The sequence below is a fragment of the Glycine soja genome, chromosome 1 (genome assembly GCF_004193775.1).
Source record: "Glycine soja cultivar W05 chromosome 1, ASM419377v2, whole genome shotgun sequence".
Classification (NCBI taxonomy): Eukaryota; Viridiplantae; Streptophyta; class Magnoliopsida; order Fabales; family Fabaceae; genus Glycine; species Glycine soja.
Genome location: NC_041002.1, coordinates 569,210 through 588,044, shown reverse-complemented (window position 1 = coordinate 588,044; position 18,835 = coordinate 569,210). Strand labels below are relative to the sequence as shown.

The 18,835-nt window shown below is 29.6% G+C and overlaps 1 protein-coding gene across 4 annotated transcripts; it reads right to left on the bottom strand.

Moving 5' to 3' along the window:
- Positions 1 to 3,841: 3,841 nt before the first annotated feature.
- On the bottom strand, positions 3,842 to 10,025 carry LOC114407492 (NAC domain-containing protein 75-like). Of its 4 annotated transcripts, XM_028370618.1 has the most exons (8): positions 9,686 to 9,804; positions 9,515 to 9,574; positions 8,989 to 9,231; positions 8,462 to 8,639; positions 7,433 to 8,010; positions 6,008 to 6,298; positions 5,296 to 5,388; positions 3,842 to 4,542 (listed from the first exon to the last, which is right to left on the bottom strand). In XM_028370618.1, exons 3-8 carry the CDS (start codon positions 9,112 to 9,114, stop codon positions 4,453 to 4,455), a joined length of 1,356 nt encoding a protein of 451 aa, XP_028226419.1. In that variant the 5' UTR covers positions 9,115 to 9,231; positions 9,515 to 9,574; positions 9,686 to 9,804; the 3' UTR covers positions 3,842 to 4,452. The 4 variants fall into 4 exon arrangements, with proteins under 4 accessions (XP_028226419.1, XP_028226426.1, XP_028226411.1 ...); XM_028370625.1 differs by lacking the exons at positions 9,515 to 9,574; positions 9,686 to 9,804 and adding an exon at positions 9,813 to 10,025; XM_028370610.1 differs by lacking the exon at positions 9,515 to 9,574.
- Positions 10,026 to 18,835: the final 8,810 nt, after the last annotated feature.

The following is an 18,835-nucleotide window of genomic DNA, read 5'->3' as shown; positions in this document are numbered from 1 at the left end:
GATTAACATGACGTTTTAACCAACTAAGCTACTAAGTCAATTATGTTATAAAATAATTAATGTCACTATATATAACACTAAAATTTATAATGTATATTTAATGTACATGTAAATTTACATAATAAATTTTGTGACAATTAATTTTGATCTAATAATTAATTTGTTTACATATATAAATTTTTATGAAACCTAGATTTTTATTTAAAATTTATATATGTAAAAAAAATACATTATTAGATCAAAATTAATTATAATAAAACCAAAAAATACATTAGCATATTTATGTTAATAATGTATTTTTTTACAATTTATATATGTAAAAAAATTAATTATTAGATAAAAATTAATCGTTACAAAATTTATTACGTAAACTTACATGTGCATTAAATATATATTATAAATTTTAGTATTATATATAATAACATTAATTATTTTATAACATAATTGGTCTATTAGCTTAGTTGGTTAGAGTATCGTACTAATAACACAAAAGTCATAGGTTTAAGTCCTGCGTGGGTCATTAATTTATGGATTCACAATTCGTATTAGCTTTATGTAAGGGTAATATTGGAATTGTCCATCTTATGCTGGGTGCACAAAGCAATTACGTTGTTTTTGTCCATATGTACGTATTGCTTCTTTTTGGGCCAATTCTATGACTTGTTTCAGAAATGCTTCAGATTTTGCTTATCTGGGCCTGGCCAGGAAATGCTCGTACGTATTATGCGACAAGTAGCCCTGATATGGGACTGTAAAATAAAAGTCGGTTTGAATCCATTTTTTTTTATATAGCGAAATTTAGGTACTTATTTTTCTAGCAAAACAAAAACCATTATCTCATAATATATATTATTAAAAAATTATTCATTGATGGCATGGACTACTTTATGATATCAGAAGTTATTGATAAATTTACAAAGTTATTAATTTAATGACAAATTTTACATGCTAACAATTTATCTCAGTTATGCAATTTATATATAGATTCATCTTAACTATACTACTTATAATTTTATCATTTTGTGTGCATTTATTTTATTTCTTTTTAATGAAATGAAATAAATAGTTTGTCATTACATATATACCTGTTTGTATATAAATAAATATAGCTAAACCAATTCATTTTATTTCTCAATCAAATTCTGAAAATGGAGAATTTAAAACCTTACATGGAATGGTGCAATTGGCATTTAGTGGCAACTACACTTTTTCATCATACAAATAGAACTCAAATATTAGAAGGTTTATAACAATTTATACATACTGTTAACCGGCCAATTGAGTTAGAACTCTATTGACAACTACGCTAGTGCTGAATAAGATTGTTCATATATAACATTTCCAAAAATATGTGCATTTGTTTATATATATAATAAACAATAGTTGGAGGGAAATGGAAGTAGTGAAATCAAATTAAAACCCCAAAGTGGTAGGGTCTTGAAAATGGAAGCAGGCCCAAAGCTGGGCCCATGTGGAAGAATCCAAAAAAGTTGGACAACAACCATGTTGTTATATTCCTCTTTGCACAACCACCATTTCACCTGCGAGTTCTTTATGGGACCATATCTCTGGCACACCAAGAAAACTAACCCTAACACTCACTGCTATTACCGTTCTCTCCATATATCCTCCCTTGCAAAAGCATCCAAAATCTTCCATAAAGTGAAAGAAACTGAATATCACCTTTTTAGGCCTCCTTTAAATTTTAAATGGCATGTGGAAAGAGACACTTCATCTTGCTAATTTCATGTCACCAACCCATGCCACCATCTCTCTTTTCTTTCTATTCTTGTTTAATTTATTTATATTATTAGAACATGCACACAAATCTAATTGCTTAATCCTATGGATCAATCTGAGAAACAGTGACAAGATTCTCTTACACATTATACCCTAGTGTACTTAATAAATTAATGAAATGCATATATATGATTATTATAAAGGTTCTTGCTAATTAGTGATATTAAGATATTGGTTAAAGAACTAAAAAAAATTATTATGAAATTATAGAATGTAAAAAAATTTATAGATGATACAATTTTGTGTATTTTAATAAAATATTTTATCCTTTTAATTTTTTAATCAATATTTTAAAGACCCTAATTAACATTTTTCTATTGTAAATATCTCAATACATATCTCTCTCACACACAAACCCCAATGCTTAGAGAAGGTAGGAGTTCTGGGATGATAAGTAGTTATTTAAAAAGAGCACAGAAATAAAAGCATCTAAAAAGTTTATTCTTGTCTTCTTATTCCCTCTTTATTCCCTTCAGAAATTACAATGAAGTTGCCCCCTCTTCATCTTGACTTTAGCTTTATCATGCATGTCCCATGAAAGAAAAGATAGCATTAACATGCACGTTACTCTCTCTCTCTCTCTCTGATGGGATTAGTTCATCTTTTCTCTGTAACACTGCAGGAAAAGATCGAACCTAACGCAGAATAAAGTAATAAAGAGGTGTCTGTCTCCTAGTATCACTCTCTTTCTAAAAAATTAAATGAGGAATCAAATAAAGAATCTCACCAAATAAACGTAGCTTGTATTGTTGTATTCAAAATCAAACTCAAAAAATATTTCAATCGATCAAGAAATTTGAACTACGGTTCCCTCGTTCTCTATAACAGATACAAATTTGTCGATAGATTCCTATCGAATGAAGTAATTAAAGTGAAACTTCCAAAATCATTTTAAATTAAAAGTGAATAGTATTAAACACACACACCTATACATATTTCATGTACATATATATTACATAACGTTACAGTTCAAAGAAGAGATCGTTGGTCAATTTAAGGGGACCCGCATCAAAATCTAAAAGATCTTCTTGAACTTCATCTCCTAAAGTAAGCTTTCTTTCTACTGGGAAGACATCAGCACCAGTAAAGCTTCGAGAGAGATTTAGTGCAGCTTACTGTACGTAGCTGTGGTGTGAAAAAAAAAATATGGTAACGGATGTGCATGAGATCAGATAAATGCAGAATCCAGACTAAATTAATTGGTTGCTACCATCCGGCATAAACAATTCAATTTGAGTGAGATAAGATTATTTGTTTTAAAATTCTACTTTTAAGTATTTAATGTATAGTTATATATTCAACACTCAAACTGAAAATTGTTAGTTAGGTTAAAACAACATTCTGCCTCAAATGATTCACTTGTAATTCCTCTTAATTCAAGAGTAATATTTTCTTACTTATAATACTATAAGCATATACATTTTGTTAAGTTATGAATGCTATGTAATTATTTAATTAATATAATTGTATACTCAACACTGAAATTATAAAGATTTTTAGTTAAACTAAAGCATCATCAGATAATTCACACCTTTAGTAATTCCTCTTAATTCAATAGTAATATTTTCTTGCTTGCGTTTTTATAATACTTTAATCACTTTAAATACCAAGTAATTTTAAAATATATCGATAGTTCTATATTTTTATTAGGCTATATATCTTAAATCTCGAGTAAAGTGGATTTAAACACCTTGAGACCTTGAATTAATTAGTTGTTTTTTCCCTATCCTCTCCCCCATTTACTAGATTTTATCTATTTTCATTATGTATATATAATTTTGTGACTTCTGATTTAATGTAAAGTGGAGTAATTAATTAACTGATCAGGCCACTAGAGTAACTTAACCTGTGTTCTTGCCCCGCGCCTGAGGTTCCACGTAAAGTTCTCGGTAATATACATTTTTAAAAGAGAAAGCGAAAGCTACATGATTCCCCTCTAGTTAAACCTTTCAAAAATGTGAAAAGAAGTAGAAAGTGAGGCGTAATGGCAAACTCTTTTGGACATTTCATTTTTCTATATGAATATAATTATATATAAATATAAAGAACAATTAATATTTTAGTGTAACAACAAAGTGATGAGTATCTACAGCACAAGTAACAAGGTGGTTTGCAGTTTGCACAAACTCATTGGTATATTTCAGGTATAAAAAACAAGAAAAGTGAAATTATACAAACATTTCAAAACAATAAAATAATAAGAATTATAGGAGGGATATGGTATAGTTATCAAAATAGTGATGATTTTCATGCGGTGGGATACATTTACTTTGGGTCTTTGGTTCTCCCACTCCATGTGTCAGAAGTGACAGCAGCCTTTTCTTGGGGGTTTTCTTTTCTTTTCTTTTCTTTCTCTTTGATTTACATTCTTCTACCTTTTGTTCTTTCTTTCCAGCTTGTCCCATTGCACACTGTATAGTTTCAGTGAGAGTCACCAAAGTTTTATAAAATGGCCACCATATATAGGAAAAGAAAGAAAAAAGAGAGCAAACTATGGATATTATTTCTTGGCCTTTTGTTGAAAGAAAACTTGAGGGAGGCTTCAAGCATTAATGATGATGACTATGATGCTGTCTATATGGTTTTTGTTTTTTCCCCTACAATCTCTCTCTCTCTCTCTCTTTTACTTTTTTTCGTTGGGTTCACCCTCTTCTACCCATGATGATCCTGGTTGTCAGGGTCTGGCCAATAAGAAGAGTACTTCAACCATTCAGCTTCTTGTGCATTTGTGATGGATGACTCCTGTAAGGGAATTGAATGTTAATGAAAATATTAGGGTTAGGGTTTCTAGAATATAATTTAATGATAATCTTAAACAACAAAGAGACACTATTACTATCATAATTCCAACTAATCTCCACGTAAAAATTGTTGAGTGTTATTTAATTTATTCTAACAAATTGAAATATTCAATTACATGTCTATATGACAAAACTATAAACACTATCACATAGAGATTGACTTGAACTATAATTAATGAAAATGGAAATTAACTGGTAGATGTCTTTCCACCTCGATCATGGTCAAAAGTGTCAAACGTCAATGGGCGTTTTTCCTAACATGGCCCGTAATAAAATAAAATAAAGTCTTTTTCTCTTTTCTAACCTTAATTAACTTGTTTATGACAATAAGGAAAAAAGAAAGATAAAACTATAGAATATTAGAAGTAGTTTAATGAGAAGAAAAAATGGTGTTAGTAGAAGTTTCTATCTCTTGTACACAATTGAAAAATGAAATAAAGAAAAGGTATTTTTCCTTTAAACTTCCTTGCGGCATCGATCGATGACCCACATTTTTGTTGTACTATTTTTTTTTTTTTTACCTCTATGCAATGGAAGAAAAACGTAGCCTCAAAATATAAAAAAGCAAACAAAAAAATGTTTTCGTTTTTTTTCTTTTTATTTCTTTTTCATTTCCGTGCCCTCTTTTTTCTTTTCTCTAGGCATTATGACACACAAAGTTCATATAATTCCGAGTCAAAAAGTTCTTTCTTACCTCTTTGATTTCAGTTGAAGTGCAACCCATTATGAGTTCCTCCAAACCAGACGCAGACCTTCCTCCAAGCTTATGATGTTGTTGCTGCTGTTGCTGCCAAGTGGACAAATACCATAGATGCATTTCCAAGGTCAACAATCAAATTCAAAACACACATCTTAATCATCGTGTTGAACAATATTCAAAAAGTGAAAAGACAGTTTCATGCTTGTGATTTATCAAACACTCACAAAAGCTTGCCTAGTTATTGAGTCTGACTCATGCACAATACCATGCAGACTCACTCCTTTGGATTTTCACATGCCAAGTGACTCGTCTGTTTTTTTTTTCTTTCACTACTCACCTTTCCTTTCCTTTTATTATTATTATTATTATTATTATTATTATTATTATTATTATTATTATTATTATAAGTCATACAAGGTGATAAACGTTTTTTTTAATCCTCCCATATAAACCTTTTAGGGAGCATATACAAAATTTAGCTTATTATCAAAGCAATTTAATTATAACCTTATATACTTCTTTAAAACTTTTTAAATAAAATTAACTCAAAAACTTATTATAATAAGTTCATTTTAACTATTCTTCTATTATGACTACTATTTGGGTTACTAGCTATAGTAGCTATCGATTATGAAAATTAAAAAGGAGGAAAATTATAATCATATATATAATCATGATTAAGAAGTGGGATTTGAGTTGTGATTACCTGAAAATTTTCATTTTGGAGCATTATTCTAGAGACATGGTAAGAGTTGTCATCGAGAATGATGGAAGTGTGGTGGAGGGGAGGAGGAGAGATAATGGTAGAGATGGGATGTGACGGCCTACTAATATGAAAAGCTGAGTTTGAAATTTGATGATGATGAGCATGTTGTTGTAGTTGATGATGATGAGGAGTTACTTGTGCTAGGTGCCGTTCATGCACTTCTTCACATGAACCTGATGCTTGCATTACTTCTCTTGCTGTTGAAGCCTCTCCTATTCCAACCTGCATTCTCTACCATCATATCATATTCAACTGTTAAACTGTGATATATATCTTCCTTAAAAATAAAAAATAAAAAATAAAAAAAATTGTGCATAAACGGATGAAAGTTTTTTTTAACTGTTATCTAATCACAAACTAACATGTGATAAATTTGTTATTTTATAGGATAAAATATTTTTATCCTGTAAGTTAGTGTTATTTTATGTTTGATTCTAGTGAGGTTATTTTTTTAATTTTAGTTTTTATATATTGGTGTTTTTTCAATTTTATTTTTTATTCATTTTAATTCTTGTAAGTTTATATTCTTTTTAATTTTAATTCTTTTAAATAATAATTTTTTATTTATATATGATCTCCATAAGTTTTTGTTTATAAAGATCAAAATTAAAAAAAAATTCAAATTTATGAAAACTTAAAATAAACAAAATATTTTATTATGATCAAATTTTTAAAAAAATTAATTTACTGAAATTAAAATCAGAAAAATAAACTTACATGAATCAATGGAAACTAAGCTAATTAAGAAAAAAGAATATATTAAATATCACCCAATCTTCTTAACTAGCTAGATACCTAGTCAACTATATATCAACCTCATCTTTTTCTTTTTTTTCTCGGTCTGTGAATGTACCTATTTTAGCTTTAACTTTGCTGCGTTCGTTCTATTTAGTCGTGTGGGTGTTACCTTTCAGCGGTAGGTAAACAAGCACTGGTTGGTTGAAACTGATTTATAATTAAGTCTTGCCCGTACACTTTCATGCGGTGTGTGCAAGCAATATGGTGTTATATCAGCAGCTACCTTAACCCTTTCATGTCCTAATTAATTTCACTTTTTGGTGCAAAAGCAAAACTCTCAATTTTACCAAAAGAATGTTCAGATACAGTGAATTGTGTTTCCTTTTGGTCAGCTATATAAGTGAAACATCACGTTCAATTCATTGATTTGAAAAAGAAAAAAAGGTGTCTAATTAAAATCATAACTATGCAAGTGTCAAATCAAACATGATGCTATATATATATATATATATATATATATATATATATATATATATATATATATATATATAAGGGAGCACGTTTGAATGATATATAAATGCATGATTGATATATATATGATTATATGTGTGTGTGCAGTGTATGTACCTCATCAAAGCTTTTCCTGAAAGGGATGAAGCTGAAGTGATCAGGTTTTAGCTGTTGAATATCCAAGGGATGATGATGAGTGAAACTTGTCATTGGAGGGACACCAACAACAGCAGACATCTCATCTCTGTGAGTAACAATTTCCTTAGAAGAACAACTTCCACTTCCACTGTCCCTTCTACCACTGTTGTTAGGTTCTCCACTTCCTTCACCAGTTGTTGCACTTCTATCTGACCAATTGCACTGCCTTGGCTGTGTCTGATAGAATATCTTTGACACCACAAGCTCTCCTTCTTTCTCTTCCTCATGCTGCCCCAAATGGTATTGGTGCATCACCCAGTTGGTTTTCTCAGGTTTTCTGTTCTTTCCGAAATTGGTGTAGAGGACAAGAATTTTCTTGCAACCCTTTTGTTTTCCATTCACCATCACTGGCCTGGTCTTACCAGTCTTGTGCCACCGGGTTTCTCCACCTTGCAAGTCGCATTCGTTTTGAATCTTTCTCCTCTTTCTTGTCCCAGTTGTGTAAGCCTTTGAAGGTCTATGGAAGAAGTGCCTGCTCAACCCATCTCTTGTTACTCCTGTTAGATGTATATATGAATCACCACACAACCCAAAATCAAAGTTAGGTCGACTTAGGTGAACTGAAAAATAAAACCCTTCTGAAATTATATATATTAAGTATAGTATAAGTTTCCTGAAAATACCAAAAGAGGTTTTGGTCTCCCTCTCTCTTTATATATATAATAAAACCTAGCTAAAAATTATAAAATGATATGGAATTATTGATAAGATAGTTAGAAAACAACACTAACTAACACCGTTAGAAAATAGTGAGAGTTCCCCGGCTTGTCATGAAATTGTAACCGGAGATATTACCTTATTTTTAAACAGATACATCTGGTGGGAGATGATTAATTAATTGGGTCACAAATATATAAGAAGTCTTAGATATATCTAGTTAAACCAAGAAATTAAGGGAGGTGATTTGAATTATTTTTTTTCAGTATATTTTCAGTGTATATCTCACACCTGGAAGTTTCTCCGGATGGGTATAACAAATTCCATCTTCTCCTTCAATAGTGGGAATGAACTCATCTATCAAAGGGTGTGATTTCATGTTCTTTGCCTCCACTTTGGCTTCAAGATGTTCTATTAGTTCTTGGTCTGTGGGATCAAACTTCACTCCTGCGGGCAAGCCTAGCCAGTCCTGCAGCCTCCAAGGAAAATTCAAGTGAAAAACCAAAATTAAAGTTAAAGAGAGAGAGATAAGAGGAACAAGAAGAATAATACATGGGAAACAGAAAATAAAGAGGGTGAAGCAGCAGCCTTTAATTAACAAAATATAATACTCAAACTTTAGCTATAGCATAAAATTAAAAAGGGGAAACCCCATCAAATGAATTGCACAAGCTAGAGTTCAAGAACAAAACAGCCACAATTAAGCATACTAATAATATGGCTATACTTTTTTTTTCTTGTGTATGACATGATTCTTGTTCATATTGTCAAAGGCTTTTGAGTGAAGAAAAGAATATTATTGAGATATTTTTCCGTACCGGCTTCCCTTCAAACTTGTGTCCGCAACCGGGGCACTGCTTGGATCCACACAACTGATGCTCTTCAAGCTTGGCATCTATGAGATCAGAACTGCTTACAGAACTCAAGTTGCTGATCTTACTCATCTCTGACGCGTGCGCGCGCGTGTGCTATCTCTCTTGATGAAACCAGATGCCTTCAAATACTATTTCAACTCCCTTTTTATGGAACAGTCCACAACTGAGCATGTCCGAGGTTGTTCTCTATATTACAAGAGCCGATTGAGATCCATCAAAACATAAAACTCTCCAAAATGATCAACAAATTAAGGAACTTGGATGGAGAAGGCCAGAATAACAATAATAATATGGCTAATAATTTTTCCTAAGCTTTTAAGAACTATATACATATTAAGAAATTAATTAAATATTTATTCTTGAGCAGATGCTGATCCGGTTGAGGAAACTAGCTATAGACAAGAATATATGTGAACAAAGAGAAAAATATCTTGAATATAGACAAAAAATAATGATGGAAAATATTAACCTCCTAGCATATACGCGATTGTTAAAGAGAGGAAAATCAGTCCTAAAGAGAAAAAAAAATCTGCAGAACCCAGGTGAGAATATGCAGGAAATAAGGAAAATATTCGGAGAGGATAAGATAAAGATAGAAGAAAGAAAGAGGAAACAGTTACAATAGGATTGAGCTATAAACCTTCTTTAACCATGGAAAAACACCAGAATTTCCTATCTAGCTCGCTACTTTAACTGAAGGCAGTGAGAAAAAGAAATAATAAAGGAAAAGGTGGCTATAGGAGCTGCTTCAAACACACATATAGTACCTTTACGTTTTTGCTAATTTAAAAAGTGCATGTATGTAGCGGTTTATGAGAGAGAAAGAGAAAGAGAGAGAGAGAGGAAAAAAGAGAAGCAAAGAAACAGGATAGAAAGAAAGAAAATCCGGTTGGTTTTTAATTTTCTGACTAAAGCTCAAATTCCAGACTCTCTCTTCTCCTCTATCCTACTAGCTTATTACACCTTTCTTTCAACCTTGACTACAAAAGCAAAAGGCACAAAACGGCCACATAGCTGTTACTAATCAAGGATCTTGTACCAACCCAACAATTTGTGTCTTATTTTATATATAATATTACTAGGATTAGGACAAAACTTATAGTTATTTAGGTGCTATATATATTGTTATTGTTATTTGTATTGTTTTTTATCAATAAATATTAATTTTTTATTAGTGAAAAAATTTAAACTCAAATTCCTCTTTTCCTCCAACTTTTTTTTACAATAAGATTAACATTATATGTCCCTTTTATTCTCCATTCAAAATTACCTAATCTACATGATCTTTTAATATAATTTTTTATTACATGAATTATTTAGATGGAATTCCAATTTTGATAAAAATAAAAATAATACAAACAATACCTATAGTAAGTAGTAAGTTTGGTCCTGAATTAAGCATTTATATAATACATTTATTGGTTTCTATCAACAGTTAACTACAGTTTCTCTTCTGTCAAAACAAAAAAACTACAGTTTATCTTCCATCAAAAGTTAGCAGGAAAAACAAATAGAATATAAAATGTAGATAGTCACTAATACGTGTCACAAAGTTTGGACTTTGAGTAATAACGACGACATGAGGCAGAATTACGGTCTCATTATTTAAGCATAACAGATTAATGTGAGACATATAATAAAGCCGAGATTTTTAGGGAGACAGAGGAAAGAAAGACATGGTGAGACACCCAGATGGAAATAAGGGAAAAAGGGATGATAGAAACTCACATGGGTTTTGAGCTGGAGTGCTGATCATGATGCTTTTGCCATGAATGTTTTGAACACAGAAGAGAGAGAGATGAGTGGGCAGTATTAGGGGGTTGCTTGATAAGCAAGACAAAGTTGTGTGTACTTGATGGACCACCACCTCTTCTCCTAATTACTAGAATATATATATATATATATATATATATATATATATATAGTTTACATGTTGCATGTAATAAAAATAAACTTTAATTTGTACACAGTAGCACTGATAAAAAAATTGCACTGTTAATTAATCAATAATTATATTATAAATATTTTTATGGTAGTTATTATTTATAAAAATTAATAAAGTTATCATATATATATATATATATATATAACAATATTATATTAGTTAATAGTATAAAAAATCTTCATATTGTTAATACATTTACAGATTTATCATTTATTCATGAAAATAATGGACACTAATAATTCTCGGGATAGTACTATTATTTTCCCCTTTTTTGCTAATAGATTTATAATTTACTGGTGCAGGGGGGAAAGTAAAGTGCGGTTAATAATTGTTGGGATGGTGGTATTATTTTTCACTGTCTTTTATATTTTGTCATCTACTTTAATTTGGCCTTGTGTTATTTCTATTCCGAGCTGCTTATATAAAGTATTGATCAATGGGACACAAAATTATGTATTTTTCACATATATAAGAAGTAAGAAGTAGACCCACACCACTTTGTGGGTCAAGCATGGAAATCTTATGCCCCCATAAAGTATCTTAATCAGATGATGGCTAGGTTTCACGTTTATAACAGCATTCTTTGGAGCAGTCGAGAGAAAAATGATGGAGGGTCCCTAATGATGTTTGAAGCATAGATAAATGGCCATGATTGCCCCTTTGTCTGCTGTCTTTTCCTTTTTTTTCTGTTTATCTTTCTCTTTGCAAATTGAGCCTCTTTGTTTTTATTTCATGGAGCTTATGCGAATAAGAAGGGGAAGCAGAATTTTTGCCTAAACATACAGATCGACCTAAGGAATATATCCTATCTTAAAGGTGTTTAGAAAAAGAGTTTAATGTGTGGATGACACTATTAAATTATTTTATATTATCATTTAATTATAAATTATTATAAATTACTGTTTGAATTACTTTAAAATAATTATTTTAAAAATTAATAAATTTATTATACATATTGAATTGTAATTGAAATGCATAATTCTTTTTCTCTTAGAAAAAATTGGTTTAAGGGTTCCAGAAAAATTCAACTTGCATAACATAACATCATTTCACAATTCTCATTTTGACCAATAATATTTAATTAAGGTGGGAAAAAAGAAAAAGAAATTAAGAGAATCAAATTACTTTGATTATCCATTTAAGTTGACCTTGGACGAACCAACCTAAGGAGCCCACGCTCTAACACAGTTTCATCTTCCCACACAACCTTTGTCTGCTTTGCATGAACCATACAAAAATATTCCACTGTTTAATAATATTTGTTCACCTATAAAATGGTTGGTGACACAGTTCCTAGAAACATCTCCTCTTATAGTAATGATAATTATAGTATAAAAAGAAGGGTTTAATTTTATTTAGACACACAAAAAATATTCCAAAATACTCTCTTTTCTGCACAATTCATCTTTAGGAATATTTCTTAGGGTAGTACATTGATTAGTACAATTCTTGATACGGTGTTTATGTATATTCTAGAGTGCATGCTAAGGAAGGTTTAGTTGTGAACACTTCGAAGTTTTAGCATTCTTGCATCAACCGGGATATTTTATGCTATCCCTTATAGATCGCTGGTTTACATAACTAATTCAAATTATAAAATGGCTATTATTCCAATGACCTATGGTTATTAACATCAATAATTAATAATAATAATAATAATAATATAATACGGGAGGCAAATTTGGCATCATGAGGGTTCTCATTAAATAAGTACAGAGTAATTAATTAGGAGGTAATTAAGAAAAAGAAAAACATTAATTGCAAGACAGCAGGGTATATCAATTGGGGACATATTCATCCCCATAGGCCATATAAACTTTTCCCATCTTTGGGGGATAACAAAACAGAGTTTTAGTTCCAGCTAGGACCTTCTTCATGACGTCAAGGTAGGGTTTGAATGAACTCTCAATTTTGTGATTAATCTGTCGAGTAGTTTTCAGTTTTTTCGATCACCAAAGTGTAAGCATTATTAAAAGAAAGGTAGGATATATCTATTTGCTTTCAAGAGGCAGAGGACCAGTACTTCTCTAACTTTTGTTCACTGTTGGACAATATACAACTTTTTTACCAAAGAAACCGCATTATATCTCTCATTACAATATTATTTTTTTAATGGTCAGGAATCAAACTATTAGTATCTTGTTACTACGAGCTAGCAATACAAGTGTGTTAAATACACGGGTGGGATAAATTTTGAATTGAATTATAAAGGATGCATTAAAAAAACATCATTTGTAATATATTAAAATATAATTTTAAAACTATCCTCGACTTATTGAATAAACAACAATTTAACCCTTTTGTCAATCATTTGAAGTATATTATATTTTATTTTTTCAAAAAAATATTTTTATAAAAAAAGTTCAATGTTTATCTATATTCTTATACTCAGTAGAATCCAAGACCACCGTTTAAATTTTAATATTTTAACATATACATTGCATAAAAAATATTTTATATAATTAAAATTTATATTAACTAAATATTTTTTAATATATTAATTATATTGCGTTTGAAATTAAAAATAAGAAAATATGTTTGAATATATAAATGATATTTTGGATTTACAAGGAATAATTTAAATTGTGATAGAAGATTATTTTTAATTATTATTAATTTATTTTAAAAAATTATGAAAATTCAATTTAAAGATAAAGATGAAGAGGGTAGAATAATTTAAAGGGCTTGAAAATCAAGTAAAATAAATAAATAAAAGGATAATAGTTTAGATAGTTGAGAGAAATTATCTAGCTAGTTGTGGGAGTGACATATGAAATGTATAAGGAGATGTTTAGTAGAGGAGAAATTTTTTGTTTCCTTTAGAATCATAGGTTGATAAACTTAATTTTTCATGTTTTGTATTGATTTTAGAAAAATCACATTCCTAAGAAAGGAATTTTTCCTAGAAATATTTTTTATTCAATTTTTCACAAAAACTTTCCATTGAGGGAGGTAAAAATCTTTCTCAAGTAATTTTTCTTTTACAACAATAAAAGTATCATCTTATTTTGTTATTAAGTTATTTAATATGATAAAAATATTTCGTAACTCTTTGATTCTTATGAAACTTATCTTAAGATTTCAATAGTCAAATAAACAAATTCTATTCATTCCCTTAAAACATGATTTCAAAATTCATGATTTCTAGAAATCATGATTTTCATGTATGAAAATATTTTTCCCTATCAAATATCCCCTTAAAGTAGTGAAGATAAAAAATATTAAGAATGTGTAATTGGGAAAATGAGACACTCTCTAAATTTTATATTCTAATTTATTATATAAGAGCAAATATTTTTATCCACATCTTATTTGCTTAAAAAAATAAAAAACTTAAATAATTCTTTTTTACAGGAGCTTAAATCTGTTTTTAGTTTTCAGATTTAGGACACTTTTAGTTTTAGTCTCTTAGTTAAAAAAAAATTTTGTCGTTCAAATTTGTGGAATATTAATTTTAATCTCAAAGTGAATTTGTGGGATAAAAAAGACCATATTTCTAGTATCTCTTTTGCCTTCTAAAGTGAAGTTGAGGGTTTAAAAAAACAAATTTTTAATTGGGAAACCAAAAAAATCAACGGTGTTTTAAATTTAAAAAGACTAAAAAATATTTAAGTGAAAATAACAATAGGTTAGCGCACATGTTGACCATGGACGAGAGATTTTGATTTCTGAGAGGGTGGCCCATAATTTGACCCAATTATCTTTTTTTCTGGCTTGGGCCTCAATGTAGCATTGCTTGTGAGGTGGAATTCCCTGGTGGGTGAAAGGTACCGAGAACTTCACGGATCATACTAAGCACTCAATTACTATGTTATCTTTAACATTTTTCCACATATGTCCACAAATGTGTTCCCATGAAGTATTCATCTTCTAATTAAGATATTGAACATTGGGAGGATGAGAACTGAGAACTATCTTGCGTGCAAAAGAAAAGAACATTTGGTAAGTTAAATGTACAAGTAGGTAAGACCACTGATTATCCATACAAGAAATATTTGATATTTATTAGTTTATATATATTGACATTTGTTTCCGGCTTCTATCTTACTCGTCAACATATTGTTTTGACCAACTGCAGCAAGGCTAAATACATTATTGACTCAAGCTGATCAACAATGCCATTTTGCAGTAGTTTAGTGCGCGTTTGGATAATCGTTTTTAATATACTTTTAGAGGTTGAAGGTACTTTTGAAAAATAATACTCTTAGTACCTTTTATTCTAAATATACTTTTAAATGTACCCTTAGAAGATATGTACATATGAGCCTAAGCTCATAATTTGAAGCACAGTTCTGTGACTCTTTTTTTATCAAAAAAATATTAATTATTAGTTTGTTAGTTGTTATTAATAGAAAGAATCGAACTCACTATTTTTTTTTTTTAATTTTTCAACCAATCTTATATTTCCTCTATGACTCTTCATTGTTAGTTTTAGCTAAAATTTGGATATAAGTGTTTTAACTAACATTCGTAATATCCATAAACATTTAATGATGAATAATGTGTGACTTGTATATATAGACGAAGTAAAATATGAAATTACAAATTAATCGATTATCATATGGTTTCAGGAAATGGGATTGATTAAAAAAGAATTCAGAAGTTGAGTTCATTGTAGCATCAGAACATGAATGCGAAAACCCATGAATTCTTTACCCAAAAATAATCAGACTCAGGTGTATATAGTTGGTGCTTGAGCATAATCACCAATTAATAGATTACATGAATAGTTAGAATTTTGATTTAATTTTACACCACTTGATATTATGTAGAGCCTCCACTGCAGAACATGCAGAGGAGAGAGAAGGAAATACTGTCCCCATGAGAAAGCGATGAACTTCTGAGAAATTGGAGTAACACCCTTCAAATTCTCCACATGTTTTTCCTCAAGATGTGGAAGACATATTTTAAGAAGTCAAAGACACTATATATTGTGGTCTTTTCAACCATTAAACAAATGCAAGCAACTTTAGTATGGTATGATTAACCATTAATCATGTTCTTTAAGTATGTGATCAGGCATTTAATCTCTAACTGATCCATATGAATAAAAAAAATATTCATTAAGAAAGGTCAATCTATTGGATGGGATTGGAAAACACCTTATGCACCCCAAAAGACAAATTTAATGAATTAATATTAACTCAAACTTCTGCTTCTAAAGATCAATGCTAACAATCTTCTTCATGGCTAATGCTTGACAATAAGTTCATTGTTAATTTTAATTTTTTAAATTAAAAATCTGGCAAATATTGTCACTGTCATATATGTGTAATGTGTCCTTAAAGTCACCTTGCAGAACCGGTTTGCTACACTACCCCAAAGAGAAGGTAATGGCAAAGAGGAAAAGAAAAAGAAATTCACTAAAAAAAACCAAGAAAAAGCATCCTCTAGTAGTTTATCCAGAAACATAAAAAGACCAGTGAAGTAATGGATTAATTATAACCTCAACATAATAATGAAGAATTTAAAATGCAAGGCTTAATCCATAACTATCACCATGTGTCAAAACCTGTTTTCCCATATCTTCTGAAACAATTTCATTTTTTGTATAATTGTTGGTCATAATAACTTGGTGACAATTTCATTGAAGATGGATTTGCACACTCTTGATTTTATTTATCTAAAATTCCGGATTTTGTGTCAAGATCCAGCTGTATCAGGTCAACTGTCAAGATACCAAATCAATATGTGATAATCACGAAGCAAAATGCTTGTCAAGTAAAGTAAGTTAAAAAAAAAGAAGTAAAGTAAATTAAAGCATGACAATGTACCTGGTACAAACTACACATGCAAGAAGCTCTCTAGTTGCCATACCAAAAGGCTTTAAATACAAAATCAGAACTCTCATGCAGAAACATGAATAAAATGAAAGATGATAAATTCATGAAAATAAAGAATATATAATAACATTCATTGTGCAGACACCATTAGTCCAGAAAAAAAAAAAAAGATATAATCAGGATCACATCCATTTGTTAGATATCAAAAACTACTACTAAACTTTTACAGGTTCTAATTTCAAAGGGTTAGGAGTTCAATCCTTGCCATCCCGTTTTTCAAAAACAAAGAATTTCAAGGAGTTTGTGCATTGTCTACTCTTCTTCAAGTCTAAAAATTAGCTCTGAAGTGAGACGCGTGACAAACCATGTCAAATATAAAATCCAATAATAAGACGTACAATAGATCTTCACTTAATAGCTTAACCTGATGGGAGAATTGGTTACCATTATATGCATATATATAAGTTCAATGAAGGCATTTTTGCTAAGACATGAGTTTCAGATCTGCTTGCTTACATCTTCTTTGAGGGTTTTAATTTTAAGCACCTTAATATTAATTATGGTGGATTCATTTGATGTTCAAGACAAAAAAAGATAGACTTGGATAAGCTATCTTATTCTAGTCTAATCTAATATATTGTTTGATGAGTTAACCTTATTCTACTTGTTTATATTATTTTACTCATTAGTTTAAAGATTATCTTAACTCGGGAGTTAGGTTAAGAAACCTCAGGAGGAGACATGTTTTTTATTTCCTTTCATCCTCAACTCAAAATTATACAATAACTACTTTGTACTACTATTAGCTAGAGGACTCTTGTTTTCTGCATCTCCTAGTTGCTTATTGCACCTTTTTATTTTGCTTCTGGAATGTAATTTTACATTCTGGAATGATTACAGATTTTGTCTTCCTGAATGATCAGCCTGAAAAGTAAAAAAAATGAAAAAAATTCCAGAAATGGTGCAGAAAGAAACTTGGAGTACAGAAAGCAATAGTCTAGCTAGAGTTAGGTATACTGCTCAAGGCTAGCCTGCAACTTGCGCGATCCTGAGTCCAATTTTAATCGACCTTTATAAATGTAGATCTATACAAGTAGGCCCATTCATCCCAAAGGAATACAAACCAACTTGTTCAGCCCACTTCCCACCTAATTTTTAAAAAAAAATAAAGTAATTGTTTATATATTGAAATTAGTAAAGTAAAGGAATGATAAAGAAGATATGAAAAACTAGGTATTTTCATTATCCGGTCAGTAAACTCAATTTGTATAGTAGAGTCTTTTTCATCTTTAGGAAAATTATGAATTCCCTTATTGCATATATAAACGAAATTTTATGGTTTTTTTATTTCACTCTTCCTACTTTCTCTACATTCTTTCTCAAGTGAATATTTTTCTCTCAAAGTGGTAAATTTTACTCTTCTCAAATGTATCTGATATATTCTCCTATATTTCTAATATCCATTGAATAGTTTAATAAGGTGTATTCTTGAATATCAAAAATCAATTTTATATATATATATATATATATATATATATATATATATATATATATATATATATATATAATCTTTAAAATCCAAATACATTTTTAACGTGCATTTAAGACATGACCTTATGTTTTTAATATCAACTGAACGGGTTTAACGTAACTTCTTATCTATTTTAATTTATCATTTTCAAATATTTTAGTTCTAGCTTATGTTTGAATAATTTTTAAAAGAAATTATTAATAATTAATAATAATAAATCACAATATATATTATTTATCATAAATCTGAAATATAATGTATATGTTCAAAAAAATTTAGTTATTATAAATTTTAGTATAGTTATAAATTTTAATTGTATAAAATAAACATTTATTTTGTGCAATGCACGTACTAAAATACTAGTTAGAGAAGTGTAAGAAAAGATGTTTATGATAATATTGGCTATAATTAATGTGTAGTTGATGTAATTTATTTCGGGGAGATGATATAATTTTTTTGGTTATTATTCAAGATTTTAAAAAAATACTTTCTAAATTTAAATATTACCAATTACCAACAATATTGTTTAGC

Excerpts from the sequence above, each read along its gene's own strand:
- LOC114407492 (XM_028370625.1), bottom strand. The coding sequence starts at position 9,114 with ATGAGTAAGATCAGCAACTTGAGTTCTGTAAGCAGTTCTGATCTCATA. Across the intron at positions 8,011-8,461 it reads CCATCCGGAGAAACTTCCAG|GAGTAACAAGAGATGGGTTG; the intron begins GTGTGAGATATA and ends TACATCTAACAG. Across the intron at positions 5,389-6,007 it reads TCCAAAATGAAAATTTTCAG|CAACAGCAGCAACAACATCA; the intron begins GTAATCACAACT and ends TCCACTTGGCAG.